Source organism: Oncorhynchus mykiss, chromosome 17, assembly GCF_013265735.2.
Source record: "Oncorhynchus mykiss isolate Arlee chromosome 17, USDA_OmykA_1.1, whole genome shotgun sequence".
Taxonomy (NCBI): domain Eukaryota; kingdom Metazoa; phylum Chordata; class Actinopteri; order Salmoniformes; family Salmonidae; genus Oncorhynchus; species Oncorhynchus mykiss.
This window is the reverse complement of record NC_048581.1, coordinates 4862125-4878642: the sequence shown is the minus strand read 5'-3', so window position 1 is coordinate 4878642 and position 16518 is coordinate 4862125. Positions and strand designations below refer to the sequence as shown.

Sequence of the window (16518 nt, the reverse complement as noted above, 5' to 3'; positions counted from 1 at the left end):
GGTACACTTCTAAGAAATCCTGCTATGCCCTCAGAAAACCATCAAACAGGCAAAGTATCAATACACGACTAAGATTTAATTCTACTTCACCGGCTCCACTGACACTGGTTGGATGTGTCAGGTCTTGCAAACTATTACAGACTACAAAGGGAAGCACAGCCACGAGTTGCCCAGTAACACGAGCCTACCAGATGGGCTAAATGCCTTTCATGCTCACTTCGAGGCAAGCATCACTGAAGCATGCATGAGAGCACCAGCTGTTCCGGTTGACTGTGTGATCATGCTCTCCGTAGCCGATGTGAAAAAGGCCTTTAAACAGGTCAACATTCACAAGGCTGCGGGACAGATTACTAATAGCATGCGCGGACCAACTGGCAAATGTCTTCACTGACATTTTCATCCTCTCCCTGACCGAGTCTGTAATACCTACATGTTTCAAGCAGACCACCATAGTCCCTAAACCCAAGAAAGAGAAGGAAACCTACCTAAATGACTAGTATACCGCCCGAACAGATCCACAGATGATGCAATCTCTATTGCACTCCACACTGTCCTTTCCCACCTGACGGGCCGCCCCCAGGTCTGCCACGCTGATCCTCAACACGGGGGACACTCAGGGGTGCATGTTCAGTCCCCTCCTGTACTCCCTGATCACCCACGACTGCATGGCCAAGCACGACACCAACACCATCATTGAGTTTGCTGTGGTCGGTAGTTGTGTGGTCAGTAGTTATGGTCTGCAGTTGAAGTCAGTAGTTGTGTAGTTTTGGTCAGTAGTTGTGTGGTCAGTAGCTGTGATCAGAAGTTGTGGTCAGCAGTTGTGGTCACTAGTTGTGGTCAGTAGGTGTGGTCAATAGTTGTGGTCAATAGTTGTGGTCACTAGTTGTGGTCAGTAGTTGGATGATCAGTAGTTGTGTGGTCAGTGGTTGTGTGGTCAGTAGTTGTGTGGTCATTAGTTGTGTGGTCAGTGGTTGTGTGGTCAGTAGTTGTGTGGTCATTAGTTGTGTGGTCAGTGGTTGTGTGGTCAGTAGTTGTGTGGTCAGTAGTTGTGTAGTTGTGGTCAGTAGTTGTGTGGTCAGTAGTTGTGTGGTCAGTAGCTGTGTGGTGACTAGTTGTGGTCAGTAGTTGTGTAGTCACTAGTTGTATGGTCAGTAGTTGTGTAATTGTGGTCAGTAGTTGTGTAGTCACTAGTTGGTGGTCAGTAGTTGTATGGTCAGTAGTTGTGTGGTCAGTAGTTGTGTGGTCAGTAGCTGTGTGGTGTGTAATTGTGGTTGTGTTGCAGGTTCTTTGGGCCCTACAGTATGGACGTGGTCACCAGCACAGCCTTCAGTGTGGACATTGACTCTCTGAACAACCCTTCAGACCCCTTCGTCTCCAACGTCAAGAAGATTCTCAAATTTGACCTGTTCAACCCACTGTTCCTTCTAATCTGTGAGACTGTACACGTACATACACACACAGACACACAGGTGCAAAGTTGTACTTTTAAATCGTATGAAGTTGTTCACCTTTCTATAACACTTTCCTCTCCACCTCTCCTCTCCTCTCTACTTCTCCTGTCCTGTACTGTCCTCTCCTCTCCTCTCCTCTCCTCTCCTCTCCTCGTCTCCTGTCCTCCCCTCCTCTTCTCCTCTCCTCCCCTACTCTAATCCTTCTTTCCCTTTCTCCTCTCCTCTCCTCTCCTCTCCTCTTCTCTCCTCTCCTCTCCTCTCCTCTTCTCTCCTCTCCTCTCCCTTCCACCTCTCTCCTCTTCTCCTCTCACATCCTCCCTTCCTCTCCTCTTCTCCTCTTCTCTCCTGTCCTCTCCTCTCCTCCTCTTCCTTCCTCCACTCCTCTCCTCCTGTCCTCTCCCCTCACATTCTCCTCACCCATCCTCCTTTCCTCTACTCTTCTCCTCTCCGGTCCTCCCTTACTCTCCTCTTCTCCTCTCCCGTCCTCCCCTCCTCTCCTTCTCCAGTGTTGTTTCCCTTCACTGGTCCTATCTTGGAGAAGATGAAGTATACTATCGTCCCGACTGCGGTGTTGGACTTCTTTTACGCCTCGCTGGCTAAGATCAAATCTGGACGTGACACTGGGAACTCAACTGTAAACATGTTTTATATTTATATTTGATTATGTTGATATTTTCATCTGTACATTTATATTTGTACTGTAATATTCTGTATTTACTTATTATATAACTATGTAACTATGAAATGTAACTATTATTGGGACCCAAAAATCTACAGTCATATTAGAATATGTTTGTGTTGGTTGTGATTGGACGAGATCCAGTTGAATCTATTTGTCTTGGTTGTGATTGGACGAGATCCATTAGAATCTGATTGTCTTGGTTGTGATTGGACCAGATCCATTAGAATCTGATTGTCTTGGTTGTGATTGGACCAGATCCAGTGGAATCTGTTTGTGTTGGTTGTGATTGGACCAGATCCATTAGAATCTGTTTGTGTTGGTTGTGATTGGACGAGATCCATTAGAATCTGATTGTCTTGGTTGTGATTGGACCAGATCCATTAGAATCTGTTTGTGTTGGTTGTGATTGGTCCAGATACAGTGGAATCTGTTTGTGTTGGTTGTGATTGGATGGATTTGACCTCATGTCTTTCTGCTTCCAGAATCGGGTGGATTTCTTACAGTTGATGATCGACTCTCAGAAAGGCAGCGACACAAAGACAGGAGAGGAACAGACTAAAGGTACCTGCCGAACAAACACCTGGAAACTATTGTTACCAACACACACCTGTAAACGACTGTTACAAATACACACCTGTAAACTACTGTTACAAACACACACCTGTAAACGACTGTTACAAATACACACCTGTTACAAACACACACCTGTAAACGACTGTTACAAATACACACCTGTAAACTACTGTTACAAACACACACCTGTAAACTACTGCTACAAACACACACCTAGAAACTACTGTTACAAACACACACCTGTAAATTACTGTTACAAACACACACCTGTAAACTACTGTTACAAACACACACCTGTAAATTACTATTACAAACACACACCTCTAAACTACTGTTACAAACCCACACCTGTAAATTACTGTTACAAACACACACCTGTAAACCACTGTTACAAACACACAACTGTAAACTACTGTTACCAAACACACACCTGTAAACTATTGTTACAAACACACACCTGTAATCTACTCTTACAAACACACCTGTTACAAACACACACCTGTAAACTACTGTTACAAACACACACCTGTAATCTACTGTTACAAACACACACCTGTAAACTACTGTTACAAACACACAACTGTTACAAACACACACCTGTAATCTACTGTTACAAACACACCTGTTACAAACACACACCTGTAAACTACTGTTACAAACACACACCTGTAAACTACTGTTACAAACACACACCTGTAAACTACTGTTACAAACACACACCTGTAATCTACTGTTACAAACACATACCTGTTACAAACACACACCTGTTACAAACACACACCTGGAAACTACTGTTACAAACACACAACTGCAAACTACTGTTTGAAAGACACACCTGGAAACTACTGTTACAAACATACACCTGGAAACTACTGTTACAAACACACATCTGTTACAAACACACACCTGTAAATTACTGTTTGAAACACACACCTGTTAACTACTGTTACAAACACACACCTGTAATCTACTGTTACAAACACACACCTGTTACAAACACACACCTGTAAACTACTGTTACAAACACACACCTGTAAACTACTGTTACAAACACAAACCTGTAAACTACTTTTACAAACACACACCTGTAAACTACTGTTACAAACACACACCTGTAATCTACTGTTACAAACACACACCTGTTACAAACACACACCTGGAAACTACTGTTACAAACACACACCTGTTACAAACTCACACCTATAAACTACTGTTACAAACACACACCTGTAAATTACTGTTTCAAAAACACACCTGGAAACTACTGTTACAAACACACACCTGTAAACTACTGTTACAAACACACACCTTTAACAAACACACTTCTTTAAACTACTGTTACAAACTCACAAATGTAAACTACTGTTACACACACACACCTGTAAACTACTGTTACAAACACACACCTGTTAACTACTGTTACAAACACCCACCTGTAAACTTGTATTGGTTGTGATTGCACCTGTAAACTACTTTTACAAACATATACCTGGAAACTACTGTTACAAACACACACCTGTTACAAACACACACCTGTAAACTACTGTTACAAACACACACCTGTAAACTAATGTTAAATATACACACCTGTAAACTACTGTTACAAACACACACCTGTAATCTACTGTTACAAACACTCGTGTTACAAACACACACCTGTAAACTACTGTTACAAACACACACCTGTTAACTACTGTTACAAACACACACCTGTTAACTACTGTTACAAACACACACCTGTTATCTACTGTTACAAACACACACCTGTAATCTACTGTTACAAACACACACCTGTAAACTACTGTTACAAACACACACCTGTAATCTACTGTTACAAACACACACCTGTTAACTACTGTTACGAACACACACCTGTAAACTACTGTTACAAACACACACCTGTAATCTACTGTTACAAACACACACCTGTAATCTACTGTTACAAACACACACCTGTTAACTACTGTTACAAACACACACATGTAAACTACTGTTACAAACACACACCTGTTACAAACACACACCTATAAACTACTGTTACAAACACACACCTGTAAACTAATGTTACAAACACACACCTGTTAACTACTGTTACAAACACACACATGTAAACTACTGTTAGAAACACACACCTGTAATCTACTGTTACAAACACACACCTGTTAACTACTGTTACGAACACACACCTGTAAACTACTGTTACAAACACACACCTGTAATCTACTGTTACAAACACACACCTGTAATCTACTGTTACAAACACACACCTGTTAACTACTGTTACAAACACACACATGTAAACTACTGTTACAAACACACACCTGTTACAAACACACACCTATAAACTACTGTTACAAACACACACCTGTAAACTAATGTTACAAACACACACCTGTTAACTACTGTTACAAACACACACATGTAAACTACTGTTACAAACACACACCTGTAAACTTGTATTGGTTGTGATTGCACCTGTAAACTATTGTTACAAACACACACCTGGAAACTATTGTTACAAACACACACCTGTAAACTACTGTTACAAACATACACCTATAAACTACTGTTACAAACACACACCTGGAAACTACTGTTACAAACACACACCTATAAACTACTGTTACAAACACACACCTGTAAACTACTGTTACAAACACACACCTGTAAACTACTGTTACAAACACACACCTGTTACAAACATACACATGTTACAAGCACACACCTGTAAACTACTGTTACAAACACACACCTGTAAACTACTGTTACAAACACACACCTGTTACAAACACACACCTGTAAACTACTGTTACAAACACACACCTGTAAACTACTGTTACAAACACACACCTGTAAACTACTGTCACAAACACAAACCTGTTACAAACACACACCTGTAAACTACTGTCACAAACACAAACCTGTTACAAACACATACCTGTAAAATAATTTGACCAACACCTACAGTTGAAGTCGTAAGTTAGCCAAATACATTTAAACTCAGTTTTTAACAATTCCTGACATTTAATCCAAGTAAAAATTTCCTGACTTAGGTCAGTTCGGATCACCACTTTATTTTAAGAATGTGAAATGTCAGAATAATAGTAGAGATAAGGATTTATTTCAGTTTTTGTTTCTTTCATCACATTCCCAGTGGGTTAGAAGTTTACATACACTAAATTAGTATTTGGTAGCATTGCCTTTAAATTGTTTAACTTGAGCCAAGTTGGGGCTTTGTGATTGCCACTCCAATAGCTTGACTTTGTTGTCCTTAAGCCATTTTGCCACAACTTTGGAAGTATGCTTGGGGTCATTATCCATTTGTAAGATCCATTTGCGACCAAGCTTTAACTTCCTGACTGATGCCTTGAGATGTTGCTTCAATATAGCCACATCATTTTCCATCCTCATGATGCCATCTATTTTGTGAAGTGCACCAGTCCCTCATGCAGCAAAGCACTCCCACAACATGATGCTGCTACCGCCGTGCTTCATGGTGGGATGGTGTTCTTCGGCTTGCAAGCCTCCCCATTTATCCTCCAAACATAACGATGGTCTTTATGGCCAAATAGTTATATTTTTGTTTCATCAGACCAGAGGATATTTCTCCAAAAAGTATGACCTTTGTCCCCAGTTGCAAACCATAGTCTGGCTTTTCTTTTACGGTTTTGGAGCCGAGGCTTCTTCCTTGCTGAGCGGCCTTTCAGGATATGTCGATATAGGACTCTCTTTTGTTTTACTATGGATTTTGTCACGACCTGACCTTAGAGCTTGTTATGTCTCTATTTTGGTTTGGTCAGGGTGTGATTGGGTGGGCATTCTATATTATTTTTTCTATGTTTTTGTATTTCTTTGTTTTGGCCAGGTATGGTTCTCAATCAGGGACTGTCTATCGTTGTCTCTGATTGGGAACCATACTTAGGTAGCTTTTTCCCACATGGTGTTTTGTGGGTAGTTGTTTTCTGTTTAGTGTTTTGCACCTTACAGGACTGTTTCAGTTTCGGATATTCTCTTTGTTATTAGTGTTCAGTTAAAATAAAAAGCATGATCACCTTTGATCCGATGATTCCTCTTCCTCTTCTTCAGACGAAAACTCAGATAAAGATACTTTTGTACCTGTTTCCTCCAGCATCTTCCAGCATCTTCCAGCATCTTCACAAGGTCCTTTGTTGTTGTTCTTGAATTGATTTGCACTTTTCACAACAAAGTACGTTCATCTCTAGGAGACAGAACGCATCGCCTTCCTGAGTGGTATGATGGCTGTGTGGTCCCATGGTGTTTATTCTTGCGTACTATTGTTTGTACAGATGAACATGGTACCTTCAGGCGTTTGGAAATTGCTCCCAAGGATGAACGAGACTTGTGGAGGTCTACAATTTTTTCTGAGGTCTTGGCGGATTTCTTTTGATTTTCCCATGGTCAAGCAAAGAGGCACTGGGTTTGAAGGTAGGCCTTGAAATACATCCACGGGTACACCTCCAATTGACTCAAATGATGTCAGTTAGCCTATCATATGCTTCTAAAGCCATGACATAATTTTCTGTCATTTTCTAAGCTGTTTAAAGGCACAGTCAACTTAGTGTATGTAAACTTCTGACCCACTGGAATTGTTATACAGTGAATTATAAGTTAAATAATATGTATGTAAACAATTGTTTATTTGGCGTTCAACGTCACTGGTCTTCTAGCCATCGCCGCTCCACCTTTCATTTTCTATTTGTTTTGTCTTGTTTTCCCTGGTTGACATCCCCTCATTACTCTACATGTATATTATCCACTTTCTGATTAAAGTGTGCCTGTTCACTCATCTCTGCTCTCCTGCACTTGTCTTCCTTCGACAAGATGCGTACACTTTGACACATCTCCTCTTCTCTCCTTTCTCTCCCTCTCTCCCGCCACAGGACTGACTGATCATGAGATCTTGTCTCAGGCCATGATCTTCATCTTCGCAGGCTATGAGACCAGCAGCAGTACTATGAGTTTCCTGGCCTATAACCTGGCAACCAATCCCCATGTCATGACCAAACTGCAGGAGGAGATAGATACTGTGTTCCCCAACAAGGTAACCCCTACAGCATGACTAAACTGCAGGAGGAGATAGATACTGTGTTCCACAACAAGGTAACCCCCACACCATGACCAAACTGCAGGAGGAGATAGATATTGTGATTTGTGTGTTACCCCGGTGCCAGATGTGGTGAGGTACTGATTTGTATGTAACCACGGTGCAGGCTCCAATCCAGTACGAAGCTCTGATGCAGATGGACTATTTGGACTGTGTGTTGAACGAGTCTCTGAGACTGTACCCCATCGCCCCGCGACTGGAGAGGGTCGCCAAGAAGACGGTGGAGATCAACGGCATCATCATCCCAAAAGACTGCGTTGTCCTGGTTCCCACGTGGACCCTCCACCGTGACCCAGAGATCTGGTCTGACCCTGAGGAGTTCAAACCAGAGAGGTACTGGACCGCACCGTAACCACAATCCAACCACAACACAACCTTAATACAACCATAACACAACCATAACATAACCATAACACAACCACAATACAAACACAAGATCATTAATACATTTTGCTACAACGTAACAGCACAGCACAACCACAAATGAACTACAATGCCATGTGTAATGTGTCTGCCCTCCCCCTGTCCAGGTTCAGTAAGGAGAACAAGGAGCCTATTGATCCGTACACGTACATGCCGTTTGGGGCGGGGCCCAGGAACTGTATCGGGATGCGCTTCGCCCTGATCATGATCAAACTGGCCATGGTCGAGATCCTCCAGAGTTTCACTTTCTCCGTCTGCGACGAGACCGAGGTGAGACGCTCACCTGAGCAGACAGAATATGACATCAACAAACATCAGTATCTGTTTCAGCATGGTCAGCACCTGTTTTAACATGGTCAGCACCTGTTTTAACATGGTCACCACCTGTTTTAACATGGTCACCACCTGATTTAAAATGGTCACCACCTGTTTTAACACTGTCACAAGCTGTTTTAACATGGTCACCGCCTGTTTAACATGGACCTGTTTTAACATGGTCACCACCTGATTTAAAATGGTCACCACCTGTTTTAACACTGTCACAAGCTGTTTTAACATGGTCACAACCTGTTTAACATGGACCTGTTTTAACATGGTCACCACCTGTTTTAACATGGTCACCATATGTTTTAACATGGACCTGTTTTAACATGGTCACCACCTGTTTTAACATGGTCACCACCTGTTTTAACATGGATCTGTTTTAAAATGGTCAACACCTGATTTAGCATGGTCACCACCTGTTTTAACATGGTCACCACCTGTTTAACATGGTCACCACCTGTTTTAAGATGGTCACCACCTGTTTTAACATGGACCTGTTTTAAAATGGTCAACACCTGTTTTAACATGGTCACCACCTGTTTTAACATGGTCACCACCTGTTTTAACATGGTCACCACCTGTTTTTACATGGTCACCACCTGTTTTAACATGGTCACCACCTGTTTTAACATGGTCACCACCTGTTTAACATGGTCACCACCTGTTTAACATGGTCACCACCTGTTTTAACATGGTCACCACCTGTTTTAACATCCACCTGTTTTAACATGGACCTGTTTTAACATGGTCACCTCCTGTTTAAACATGGTCTCCACCTGTTTTAACATGGTCACCACCTGTTTTAACATGGACCTGTTTTAACATGGTCACCACCTGTTTTAACATGGTCACCACCTGATTTAACATGGTCACCACCTGATTTAACATAGTCACCACCTGTTTTAACATGGACCTGTTTTAACATGGTCACCACCTGTTTTAACATGGTCACCACCTGTTTAACATGGTCACCACCTGTTTAACATGGTCACCACCTGTTTTAACATGGTCACCACCTGTTTAACATGGTCACCACCTGTTTTATCATCGACCTGTTTTAACATGGACCTGTTTTAACATGGTCACCTCCTGTTTAAACATGGTCACCACCTGTTTTAACATGGACCTGTTTTAACATGGTCACCACCTGTTTTAACATGGTCACCACCTGTTTTAACATGGTCACCACCTGTTTTAACATGGACCTGTTTTAACATGGTCACCACCTGTTTTAACATGGTCACCACCTGATTTAACTTGGTCACCACCTGATTTAACATAGTCACCACCTGTTTTAACATGGACCTGTTTTAACATGGTCACCACCTGTTTTAACTTGGTCACCACCTGTTTTAACATGGTCACCAACTGTTTTTAGATCTACCTGTTTTAACATGGTCACCACCTGTTTTAAAATGGTCAACACCTGTTTTAACATGGTCACCACCTGTTTTAACATGGTCACCACCTGTTTTAACATGGACCTGTTTTAACATGGTCAACACCTGTTTTAACATGGTCACCACCTGTTTAACATGGTCACCACCTGTTTTAACATGGTCACCACCTGTTTAACATGGTCACCACCTGTTTTAACATCGACCTGTTTTAACATGGACCTGTTTTAACATGGTCACCTCCTGTTTAAACATGGTCACCACCTGTTTTAACATGGACCTGTTTTAACATGGTCACCACCTGTTTTAACATGGTCACCACCTGTTTTAACATGGTCACCACCTGTTTTAACATGGTCACCACCTGTTTTAACATTGACCTGTTTTAACTTGGTCACCACCTGTTTTAACATGGTCACCACCTGTTTAACATGGTCGCCACCTGTTTTAACATGGTCACCACCTGTTTTTACATGGTCACCACCTGTTTTAACATGGATCTGTTTTAACATGGTCACCACCTGTTTTAACATGGACCTGTTTTAACTTCGTCACCACCTGTTTTAACATGGACCTGTTTTAACATGGTCACCACCTGTTTTAACATGGTCACCACCTGTTTAAACATGGGCCTTTTTTTCACATGGTCACCACCTGTTTTAACATGGTCACACCTGTTTTAGCATGGACCTATTGTAACATGGTCACCACCTGTTTTAACATGGACCTGTTTTAACATGGTCACCTCCTGTTTAAACATGGTCACCACCTGTTTTAACATGGACCTGTTTTAACATGGTCACCACCTGTTTTAACATGGTCACCACCTGTTTTAACATGGTCACCACCTGTTTTAACATTGACCTGTTTTAACTTGGTCACCACCTGTTTTAACATGGTCACCACCAGTTTAACATGGTCGCCACCTGTTTTAACATGGTCACCACCTGTTTTTACATGGTCACCACCTGTTTTAACATGGATCTGTTTTAACATGGTCACCACCTGTTTTAACATGGACCTGTTTTAACTTCGTCACCACCTGTTTTAACATGGTCACCACCTGTTTAAACATGGGCCTTTTTTTCACATGGTCACCACCTGTTTTAACATGGTCACACCTGTTTTAGCATGGACCTATTGTAACATGGTCACCACCTGTTTTAACATGGACCTGTTTTAACATGGTCACCACCTGTTTTAACATGGTCACCACCTGTTTAACATGGACCTGTTTTAACATGGTCACCACCTGTTTTAATATGGTCAGCACCTGTTTTAACATGGGCCTTTTTTTCACATGGTCACCACCTGTTTTAGCATGGTCACCACCTCTTTTAACATGGTCACCACCTGTTTTCACATGGTCACCACCTGTTTTAACATCGTCAGCACCTGTTTTAACATCGTCACCACCTGTTTCAACATGGTCACAACCTGTTTTAACATGGACCTGTTTTAACATGGTCACCACCTGTTTTAACATGGTCACCACCTGTTTTAACATGGACCTGTTTTAACATGGTCACCACCTGTTTTAACATGGTCACCTCCTGTTTTAACATGGTCACCACCTGTTTTAACATGGACCTGTTTTAACATGGTCACCACCTATTTTAACATGGTCACCTCCTGTTTTAACATGGTCACCACCTGTTTTAACATGGAGGCTGGTGAGGGTTATGCAACAGGAGTTTTGAAATTGTACCTGACCTGACAGAAAGTCCAAAGATCACCCCAATTCAACACACACACACACACACACACACACACACACACACACACACACACACACACACACACACACACACACACACACACACACACACACACACACACACACACACACACACACACTGAATAATAATAACCCTAAATGTATTGCTGATATTATTTATACATTATTTGTGGCATCAGTTTACAACCAGCTAGTTGGAGATCATTTCACATATGGGTGGTCCCTGGAATCAAACCCACTACACTGGCATTACAAGCTCCATGCTCCCGAGTGGCGCAGCGGTCTAAGGCACTGAATTTCAGCGTCACTACAGACACCCTGGGTTGAATCCAAGGTTGTTTCACAATTGACCGAGATTGTCAGTCCCGTAGGGCGGTGCACAATTGGCCCAGCGTTGTCCGGGTTTGACCGTAATTGTAAATGAGAATTTGTTCTTAAATGTAGGTTACATTTAAAAATACCAACTGAGCTACAAAGGACCACAAAATTAAATCTAGTCCTGGAAAAAAACACCCTTACAATGGACATTACCCATAATGCAAGTTGAGTCCAGGGCCCGTGTTCACAAAGCGTCTGATAGTTGGAGACATCCAGTGTTATTTCATTTATTATGTTTATTTGAACAGGGACAATATAAAATCAAATCAAAGTTTATTTGTCACGGGCACCGAATACAACAGGTGTAGTAGACCTCACAGTGAAATGCTGAATACAACAGGTGTAGTAGACCTTACAATGAAATGCTGAATACAACAGGTGTAGTAGACCTCACAGTAAAATGCTGAATACAACAGGTGTAGTAGACCTCACAGTGAAATGCTGAATACAACAGGTGTAGTAGACCTTATAGTGAAATGCTGAATACAACAGGTGTAGTAGACCTTACAGTGAAATGCTGAATACAACAGGTGTAGTAGACCTTACAGTGAAATGCTGAATACAACAGGTGTAGTAGAACCATACAGTGAAATTCTGATTACAACAGGTGTAGTAGAACCATACAGTGAAATTCTGAATACAACAGGTGTAGTAGACCTTACAGTGAAATGCTGAATACAACAGGTGTAGTAGACCTTACTGTGAAATGCTGAATACAACAGGTGTAGTAGACATTACAGTGAAATGCTGAATACAACAGGTGTAGTAGACCTTACAGTGAAATGCTGAATACAACAGGTGTAGTAGAACCATACAGTGAAATTCTGAATACAACAGGTGTAGTAGACCTTACAGTGAAATGCTGAATACAACAGGTGTAGTAGACCTCACAGTGAAATGCTGAATACAACAGGTGTAGTAGACCTTACAGTGAAATGCCGAATACTACAGGTGTAAACATTACAGTGAAATGCTGAATACAACAGGTGTAGTAGACCTCACAGTGAAATGCTAACTACAACAGGTGTAGTAGACCTCACAGTGAAATGCTGACTACAACAGGTGTAGTAGACCTTACAGTGAAATGCTGAATACAACAGGTATAGTAGACCTTACAGTGAAATGCTGAATACAACAGGTGTAGTAGACCTCACAGTGAAATGCTGAATACGACAGGTGTAGTAGACCTCACAGTGAAATGCTGAATACAACAGGTGTAGTAGACCTCAAAGTGAAATGATGAATACAACAGGTGTAGTAGACCTCACAGTGAAATGCTGAATACAACAGGTGTAGTAGACCTCACAGTGAAATGCTGAATACAACAGGTGTAGTAGACCTCACAGTGAAATGCTGAATACAACAGGTGTAGTAGACCTCACAGTGAAATGCTGAATACAACAGGTGTAGTAGACCTCACAGTGAAATGCTGAATACAACAGGTGTAGTAGACCTTACAGTGAAATGCTGAATACAACAGGTGTAGTAGACCTCACAGTGAAATGCTGAATACAACAGGTGTAGTAGACCTCACAGTGAAATGCTGAATACAACAGGTGTAGTAGACCTCACAGTGAAATGCTGAATACAACAGGTGTAGTAGACCTCACAGTGAAATGCTGACTACAACAGGTGTAGTAGACCTCACAGTGAAATGCTGAATACAACAGGTGTAGTAGACCTTACAGTGAAATGCTGACTACAACAGGTGTAGTAGACCTTACAGTGAAATTATGAATACAACAGGTGTAGTAGACCTCACAGTGAAATGCTGAATACAACAGGTGTAGTAGACCTCACAGTGAAATGCTGAATACAACAGGTGTAGTAGACCTCACAGTGAAATTCTGAATACAACAGGTGTAGTAGACCTTACAGTGAAATGCTGACTACAACAGGTGTAGTAGACCTTACAGTGAAATGATGAATACAACAGGTGTAGTAGACCTCACAGTGAAATGCTGAATACAACAGGTGTAGTAGACCTCACAGTGAAATGCTGAATACAACAGGTGTAGTAGACCTCACAGTGAAATGCTGAATACAACAGGTGTAGTAGACCTCACAGTGAAATGCTGGAACCTGTTGGAGATGGACAACCAGGGTTATGTTCTGTTCTGTTATTCCCTATAGAACCTGTTGGAGATGGACAACCAGGGTTATGTTCTGTTCTGTTATTCCCTATAGAACCTGTTGGAGATGGACAACCAGGGTTATGTTCTGTTCTGTTATTCCCTATAGAACCTGTTGGAGATGTACAACCAGGGTTATGTTCTGTTCTGTTATTCTCTATAGATCCTGTTGGAGATGGACATCCAGGGTTATGTTCTGTTCTGTTATTCCCTATAGAACCTGTTGGAGATGGACAACCAGGGTTATGTTCTGTTCTGTTATTCCCTATAGATCCTGTTGGAGATGGACGACCAGGGTTATGTTCTGTTCTGTTATTCCCTATAGATCCTGTTGGAGATGGACAACCAGGGTTATGTTCTGTTCTGTTATTCTCTATAGATCCTGTTGGAGATGGACATCCAGGGTTATGTTCTGTTCTGTTATTCTCTATAGATCCTGTTGGAGATGGACATCCAGGGTTCTGTTCTGTTATTCTCTATAGATCCTGTTGGAGATGGACGACCAGGGTTATGTTCTGTTCTGTTATTCCCTATAGATCCTGTTGGAGATGGACATCCAGGGTTATGTTCTGTTCTGTTATTCCCTATAGAACCTGTTGGAGATGGACAACCAGGGTTATGTTCTGTTCTGTTATTCTCTATAGATCCTGTTGTAGATGGACAACCAGGGTTATGTTCTGTTCTGTTATTCCCTATAGATCCTGTTGGAGATGGACATCCAGGGTTATGTTCTGTTCTGTTATTCCCTATAGAACCTGTTGGAGATGGACAACCAGGGTTATGTTCTGTTCTGTTATTCCCTATAGATCCTGTTGGAGATGGACAACCAGGGTTATGTTCTGTTCTGTTATTCCCTATAGATCCTGTTGGAGATGGACAACCAGGGTTATGTTCTGTTCTGTTATTCTCTATAGAACCTGTTGGAGATGGACAACCAGGGTTATGTTCTGTTCTGTTATTCCCTATAGATCCTGTTGGAGATGGACAACCAGGGTTATGTTTTGTTCTGTTATTCCCTATAGAACCTGTTGGAGATGGACATCCAGGGTTATGTTCTGTTCTGTTATTCTCTATAGAACCTGTTGGAGATGGACGACCAGGGTTATGTTCTGTTCTGTTATTCTCTACAGATCCTGTTGGAGATGGACAACCAGGGTTATGTTCTGTTCTGTTATTCCCTATAGATCCTGTTGGAGATGGACAACCAGGGTTATGTTCTGTTCTGTTATTCCCTATAGATCCTGTTGGAGATGGACAACCAGGGTTATGTTCTGTTCTGTTATTCTCTATAGAACCTGTTGGAGATGGACAACCAGGGTTATGTTCTGTTCTGTTATTCCCTATAGATCCTGTTGGAGATGGACAACCAGGGTTATGTTTTGTTCTGTTATTCCCTATAGAACCTGTTGGAGATGGACATCCAGGGTTATGTTCTGTTCTGTTATTCTCTATAGAACCTGTTGGAGATGGACGACCAGGGTTATGTTCTGTTCTGTTATTCTCTACAGATCCTGTTGGAGATGGACAACCAGGGTTATGTTCTGTTCTGAAATTCCCTATAGATCCTGTTGGAGATGGACAACCAGGGTTATGTTCTGTTCTGTTATTCCCTATAGAACCTGTTGGAGATGGACAACCAGGGTTATGTTCTGTTCTGTTATTCTCTATAGAACCTGTTGGAGATGGACGACCAGGGTTATGTTCTGTTCTGTTATTCTCTATAGAACCTGTTGGAGATGGACAACCAGGGTTATGTTCTGTTCTGTTATTCTCTATAGAACCTGTTGGAGATGGACAACCAGGGTTATGTTCTGTTCTGTTATTCCCTATAGATCCTGTTGGAGATGGACAACCAGGGTTATGTTCTGTTCTGTTATTCCCTATAGATCCTGTTGGAGATGGACAACCAGGGTTATGTTCTGTTCTGTTATTCCCTATAGATCCTGTTGGAGATGGACAACCAGGGTTATGTTCTGTTCTGTTATTCTCTATAGAACCTGTTGGAGATGGACAACCAGGGTTATGTTCTGTTCTGTTATTCCCTATAGATCCTGTTGGAGATGGACAACCAGGGTTATGTTCTGTTCTGTTATTCCCTATAGATCCTGTTGGAGATGGACAACCAGGGTTATGTTCTGTTCTGTTATTCCCTATAGAACCTGTTGGAGATGGACAACCAGGGTTATGTTCTGTTCTGTTATTCCCTATAGAACCTGTTGGAGATGGACAACCAGGGTTATGTTCTGTTCTGTTATTCCCTATAGATCCTGTTGGAGATGGACAACCAGGGTTATG

General features: G+C 41.8%; 1 protein-coding gene across 2 annotated transcripts in view; it reads left to right on the top strand.

Annotated features, from left to right (window-relative positions):
- Nucleotides 1-16518, top strand: part of LOC118940217 (cytochrome P450 3A27-like) — a 47349-nt gene that overhangs the window by 12374 nt on the left and 18457 nt on the right. For both annotated transcript variants that reach the window (XM_036948686.1, XM_036948685.1), the window contains exons 7-12: nt 1283-1431; nt 1958-2085; nt 2616-2694; nt 7608-7768; nt 7938-8164; nt 8362-8524. In XM_036948686.1, the coding sequence (XP_036804581.1) occupies nt 1283-1431; nt 1958-2085; nt 2616-2694; nt 7608-7768; nt 7938-8164; nt 8362-8524 (907 nt within the window). The remainder of the gene's footprint in view (nt 1-1282; nt 1432-1957; nt 2086-2615; nt 2695-7607; nt 7769-7937; nt 8165-8361; nt 8525-16518) is intronic.